We start from the raw sequence: 6,977 nt of genomic DNA on the forward strand, positions 1-6,977 counted from the left end.
CTTTCCGCTATCCTTCATCATCCATCTGCTAACCTACCTGACGTACCTCTAACTCTCTCATCATTCCATGTCCACTTTTTGGTTTGCTTCCAGGCACTTCATCTAGCTACACAATACTTGCCCTTTTGATATGACATAGCCTACACTGAATTTCTGCCACATTCTCATAGTCATTCCATTTGAGCTGATTTAATATAAGAAGTTCTTTCTCATTATTCTTGCCTGAGGATAAGTAGGCTATACCTTAGCTTAGACTTAACCATCTATGGAAGATTCATGGCTTTGCAGTTCTGCTGCTAATGATCTAGTGCTTTAATTGCATAGCTGTGTGATCAGTATAAATAGCAACATGCTTGAGGTGGCCTATTGAGTCTTAGTCCTCCTATATCACTAAGCTTTTGGATTCTGATGAGTCTTATATTGGACAGCTAGAATTGAATGATGGCCTTGTACACCCGAGTTTTGCATTGCCACAATGTTTTTAACTTGGGGTGTATCAGTGGTGTTTCATGTAATTAGACATACAGGACTACTAATTTAAATTAATTTATTCACATGGAACAGCTATAACGTGTGTATGGCTGTTCATGTGTTAACAGAGACTTTTGTTTGGGTGAGAGCATGTTATGAGCGCATGTTTGGATCCTTATGGTGTTTTCAAGTTTTCACTTAATTTAAAACCCAGATTAAGAGACAGATGGGACTGTGTGTGGTCTGTTAGGTCTCCAGCAGCCTGTTTTGCTATCAGACATCTCTATGTTGTGGATTGAGCCCTGGTGTCTGTGATTCTAATATCACTGGACTGTGCCTTTAATCCACTTGCACATGGGCTGAGGACTTGAGTGTGCAATGGCCTCCACCACTCCTGCAGTCTCACGCCCGTCTCTCGTCCCCCCTCCCCCCGGCAGATTGACCCTCTGGAGATGGACGCAGACATGCAATCCCTGGGCAGCGCCACCTGGCTCTTCAACCAGAGAGACTCCAACAAGCGCCCTGTCAGCACCAAGTACGAGACCACCATATTCTGAGGCTGGATCCCCTGCACCGACCTCACCCTGTCCTAGCACCCAGTTTGCCCCCTGACCTCCACCACCCTCTCTCTCTGTCTCATGAGCCCTGTGCCTTCTCACTGTGATGGTAGCATCCCCCTGGGCTGCCCCCTCTCCTTTGCCCTGCCCTGACCTACACAAACCTTGCACTGCTCTGACATCACACATCCCTGCAGCCCTCTCTCCTGTCCTGTTCTCACCCCTAGGCAGCCCGTTACCCTACTCCTCCTGACACTGCTGCAGCCGCTGATGGGGCCCCTTGACTTGTGGATGGACCTGGAGTGAACCTACAATGGCCCTGTTCTCTCAACCAAACTGCCTCCTCCTCCTCCTCCCCCCAACTACTCATCTGCATCCACCCCTATTACGTTTATCATCATTGAAGAGATTGTGGCTTTTTTGTTCTCTTCCTGTCATGCTATTCTTTTCCAAGTGACTCCCTTCAGTCGAAACAATCCTGACTTTTTTTTCTGCTGAGCTACCTGTTGCATTTTTACCTGACAGTAACATGATTTGCATTGGCTGTACTGCCAATGTGAACAAGAAAATTGCAAACCTTCATAAGTTCCTCTTTTTATCTAATACCAAAGGAGTACTGCTCTTGGGCTATTATCCACAGAGTTTTGGTCCCATGCAGAGTGGAATAAAGAACATTATCATGTCCCAAACTCAGCCTATCCTTCCAAACAACCTCCTCAGTCATAAACAATATTTTATCCCCTTCCCAAAGGGATTAACAATTTTTCTCATCTTTTTAATGCTGTTTATTTTTGTATTTCACTTTTTCCCCCTCAGGCAAGTTTAATATTTTTCTTTCCCTATCTGTAGCTTGTCCTGTCTTACCAGGCATCTACCACTGTGAGGCACTGTGAGGAGACATATCTAGCCTGGGATGCATGAAGGACAAAATCTATAAGACAAAAAACAATGAACCAACTTTTTTCTATGCATTTTTAATCGTACAATGATGGATCGTCAAGGAATCTTCCCTTTCCATTGATAATGGATCAAAAACTGAACCTACATTTCCTGTGTGATTCTGTGCACAAATGGACAGGAAAACTCTTCCATCGCTCTGCCAAGAACAGTAGTAGCCTTACTTCAATCTGGCAATCTATCAGTTTAAATCTAAATGTAATCAATTGAGCATCCTTGCCACCATCACACATTCTCCACACTTGCTGACTGCTGCACGCGTCTTTCGTGGTTTAAAATACTTACAACACTTTTGAGTTGACAACACATGAACACTTTGGCTGAGCTGCAGTGAAGGTGTTGTAACGGTACAGGTTTGTCCAGATAATAATGTATATGATGCTCTGTAGCTCCGCAATGTGCATGGTGCCTCACCAGTCCTTTTATTACCAAGAGAGACAGTTCGGCTCATCAGAGAACACTGTGTTAAAACATGGCACTATACCCTTTAAAACATTTTTGTTTGTTTCAAAATTATACAGTATGTATTTTGTTTAACCATTATTAATAAGGAATGCTTTTAAAAAATAACTGGGCTTCCTGAAATGTATTTAGTGAGAGAAACCAAGGGAAATCGTAGCAACACCACAATGTATTGCCATAGTAAATAAAAATTCATGACAAGTTGCCAAAACACCTCATGAAGGTACATTTGATGGCAATAATTTAATTTGCCAATTCATTGTGAAAGGTATAAGATATTTCCAATAACATTGCTTAAAAAAAATTATATGAGGCAAGGCAGGTTGTGTTGCCGGACTCCTAGCATCTTGTCAACATTATGTGGGTTGCAATCCATGCCACTGATTCAGCATGAGGTAAAATGTGTCACTAGAAAATGAACAACAGTGCCAAGGATTCAGGCTTACTTATAGTTTGAACTTTAAATTTGAGGGATCCAAATATAATTAGATATGGTTTTATTATGCAAATTTACTTTGGGCTGAAAATATCTTTAAAACGGCATTCTTGTTTTTGCTTTCACTGTGACTAATACTGCAGGTCTACAGGAGCTATCTGTTGGTTCTATCTATTTGTGTTTTGCTCAACCTATTTTGTGTGCTGTGTTGCCTTGTGTTTGTGTCCTCCTGTGAGGATGGCCTGTTCTGTCTCTGTCCTCATTCTGTGTCCCCTGCTGCAGGATATGTTATGTTTAGCCTCTCTCCAAATGACACAGGATGGCTGACTGGAGAATGAGTGTTAAGACTTGACAGTCTCTGTGTGGTACTGTAGTTGTGTCTCATCGTTGTTCTGTTCTGACTGATACTGTAGCTACCACTGATGCATGTGGCAGTATTTGTGTTTCGTCCTCTGATGCACTTGGCCCATTGAGGTGTACATATGTAGCAGTGTCTGTTTAGTTTTTTCTTATCGTTTGCCTTTTGTTTTACTTTATCCATTATTATAACACAAATACAGCACCTCATCTCATTTACATTCTCCAGCATTGTCATTTCTCGTGCACTAAGTATGTTCTTCCCTGTTATGTGTTGAAATCATGAAGACACATTCAACCTGCTCTGGTTTGGGTGCATATAAATGCCTTACATTTTAGAGAGCAGAAGCTATTTTAAGCAGACACAATGTGGTGGCATGATTTGGCTGTGCATGTTTCTGTCTTTTTTAACACCAGTGTTTTCCTTGTGTAGCTCACTCCAGCGTTCAAGTTTCCGGACACCAAGCTGTGAGTTGAAGTGGAGCAGCCAATGTGAGTGTCTGCGTGTGTGTAGACTAGAGACAGAGAGACAAACAGAGACGCATGCAGCGGGTCTATGAATGACTGTTTGATAAGGTCTGCTGCCTTCTACAACCCCACCTGAATACAAAGTAACAGATAAAGGATAACCTTACACTAGCTGTCTGTCTCAACTGGGCATGGCCTGTCTCTCACTCCTATCTCGAGAAAGTTCAGTCTGAAATCTCCTCCCTGGCCTCACACTGACTGTCTTTACCTCCACTCCTTACTTCATGTAGGTACTGTAATCTACAGAATATAGACAATGCTGGGTCAGTAATGACAATTTTTATTGATTTAGGTCTATTTGAGATAATCATGTTGTTACTGTAAGGATCTAGGAGAGTCAACGAGAGTACATTCATCAAATGTAGCACTACTGTACCAGCATAAAGTGCTATGCCCATGTATTTGTGGACAGAGTATAGTTTGTCAATGATTATGTGATGTTTATTTATTCCAATTAAAAGCAAAATATACTTGAAATTAAATAGTACAATGGAAAATGTTATTCTTAAGGTATTTGGTTGTGTCTTAAGGCATATTCCTTGCATGAGAGTTTGATGGAGCTGGTAGACAATATATTCTATGAGAGTTAACTGCATCTCTTCGTCACAAAGACTAGCCCAGGGACTGGCAGACGAGTGTACAAAGTCATATTCCCTGTCTAGCAGACATTTAGAACAGAAAATATGATGGAAATAAACTGATGCATTTTTTAAATACATTATTTTCATATGGCTAACTAAGGTAGGCTAAAATACATTATTCAATGGAGAAACAACTGTTTCAAATTAGGTAGAAAATGCAACTTACAAACTCTGTACCCTTGAAAAAACCTGGAAGCTTCTCCACATGTAAACTCAGCAAAAAAAGAAACGCCCTCTCACTGTCAACTGCGTTTATTTTCAGCAAACTTAACATGTGTGAATATTTTTATGAATATGACAAGATTCAACAACTGAGATATAAACTAAACAAGTTCCACAGACATGTGACTAACAGAAATTGAATAATCTGTCCCTGAACAAAGGGGGGGTCAAAATCAAAAGTAACAGTCAGTATCTGGTGTGGCCACCAGCTGCATTAAGTACTGCAGTGCATCTCCTCCTCATGGACTGTACCAGATTTGGCAGTTCTTGCTGTGAGATGTTACCCCACTCTTCCACCAAGGCACCTGCAAGTTCCTGGACATTTCTGGGGGGAATGGCCCTAGCCCTCACCCTCCTATCCAACAGGTCCCAGACGTGCTCAATGGGATTGAGATTCGGGCTCTTCGCTGGCCATGGCAGAACAGTGACATTCCTGTCTTGCAGGAAATCACACACAGAACGAGCAGTATGGCTGGTGGCATTGTCATGCTGGAGGGTCATGTCAGGATGAGCCTGCAGGAAGGGTACCACATGAGGGAGGAGGATGTCTTCCCTGTAACGCACAGCATTGAGATTGTTTTCAGTGACAACAAGCTCAGTCCAATGATGCTGTGACACACTGCCCCAGACCATGACAGACCCTCCACCTCCAAATCGATCCCACTCCAGAGTACAGGCCTTGGTGTAACGCTCATTCCTTCGACGATAAACGTGAATCCGACCATCACCCCTGGTGAGACAAAACCGCGACTCGTCAGTGAAGAGCACTTTTTGCCAGTCCTGTCTGGTCCAGTGACAGTGGGTTTGTGCCCATAGGTAACGTTGTTGCCGGTGATGTCTGGTGAGGACCTGCCTTATAACAGGCCTACAAGCCCTCAGTCCAGCCTCTCTCATCCTATTGCACACAGTCTGAGCACTGATGGAGGGATTGTGCGTTCCTGGTGTAACTCGGGCAGTTGTTGTTGCCATCCTGTACCTGTCCCGCAGGTGTGATGTTCGGATATACCGATCCTGTGCAGGCGTTGTTACACGTGGTCTGCCACTGTGAGGACGATCAGCTGTCCATCCTGTCTCCCTGTAGCACTGTCTTAGGCATCTCACAGTACGGACATTGCTATTTCTTGCCCTGGCCACATCTGCAGTCCTCATGCCTCCTTGCAACATGCCTAAGGCACGTTCACACAGATGAGCAGGGACACTGGGCATATTTCTTTTGGTGTTTTTCAGAGTCAGTAGAAAGGCCTCTTTAGTGTCCTAAGTTTTCATAACTGTGACCTTAATTGCCTACCGTCTGTAAGCTGTTAGTGTCTTAACAACCGTTCGACAGGTGCATGTTCATTAATTGTTTATGGTTCATTGAACAAGCATGGGAAACAGTGTTTAAACCCTTTACAATGAAGATCTGTGAAGTTATGTGGATTTCTACGAATTATCTTTGAAAGACAGGGTCGTGAAAAAGGAAAGTTTATTTTTTTGCTGAGTTTAGCTTCTACAGGCTGTAGTGTCTGTTATTTACTTAAGCGTGTGAGATCTTAGCATGGTATTGTAGGTCTAAATCATGTACCGGTAGGTAAAGGGTGTACAGCAGATTCTGGGATTTTTAAATACTGTCATACTACAATATGTATGTAGTGAATTTCAGAAGGGTTGTTGCACCAGGCTAAGGCCTCCGATAATAAAGTTGGCTATATGATAATAATGTTTACCTCTGCAATTAGATGTCAATTGCATGCTGTATTCCATCAGGCTGGGAGGCACCCTTTAATTTTTGTTATGAGCATTGATGGCATAATATACTGAACAAAAATATAAACACAACATGTAAAGTGTTAGTCCCATGTTTCATGAGCTGAAATAAAAGATCCCAGAAATGGTCCATACGCACAAAAAGCTTACTTATCTCAATTCTATTCATGTAAAACGTTTATTTTTATTTTTAAAACCTATTATTTTTACCCCCAATTTCGATCTTGTCTCATCACTGCAACTCCCCATGGACTCGGAAGAGGCTAAGGTCGAGTCACGTGTCCTCCAAAACATGACCTGCCAAACGGCACTTCTTAACACCCGCTCACTTAACCCGGAAGCCAGCTGCACCAATGTGTTGGCGGAAACACCGTTCAACTGACAACCGAAGTTGGCCTGCAGGCGCCCGGCCTGCTACAAGGAGTCGCTAGAGCGTGATGATCCAAGTAAAGCCCCTCCGGGCAAACCCTCCACTAACCCGGAAGACACTTGGCAAATTGTGCGCCGCCCTATGGGACCCTTGGTCAGTTGTGACACAGCCTGGGATGGAACCCCAGGCTGTAGTGACACCGCAACACTGTGATGTAGTACCTTAGACAG

At 43.1% G+C, this 6,977-nt stretch overlaps 1 protein-coding gene across 5 annotated transcripts in view; it reads left to right on the forward strand.

The window, feature by feature from the left end:
- LOC106583011 (ankyrin repeat and SAM domain-containing protein 1A) overlaps window positions 1-6,521 on the forward strand; it is a 48,220-nt gene extending 41,699 nt beyond the window's left edge. For 4 of the 5 annotated variants that reach the window (XM_014166739.3, XM_082967429.1, XM_014166738.3 and 1 more), the window contains one exon: window positions 909-6,521. In XM_014166739.3, coding sequence (XP_014022214.1) covers window positions 909-1,028 — 120 coding nt within the window. In that variant the 3' untranslated portion in view covers window positions 1,029-6,521. The remainder of the gene's footprint in view (window positions 1-908) is intronic. The other variant, XM_014166742.3, reaches the window with a different exon arrangement.
- The last annotated feature ends 456 nt before the right edge of the window (window positions 6,522-6,977 follow it).

Source organism: Salmo salar, chromosome 22, assembly GCF_965601325.2.
Source record: "Salmo salar chromosome 22, fSalSal1, whole genome shotgun sequence".
In the NCBI taxonomy this organism is placed as follows: domain Eukaryota; kingdom Metazoa; phylum Chordata; class Actinopteri; order Salmoniformes; family Salmonidae; genus Salmo; species Salmo salar.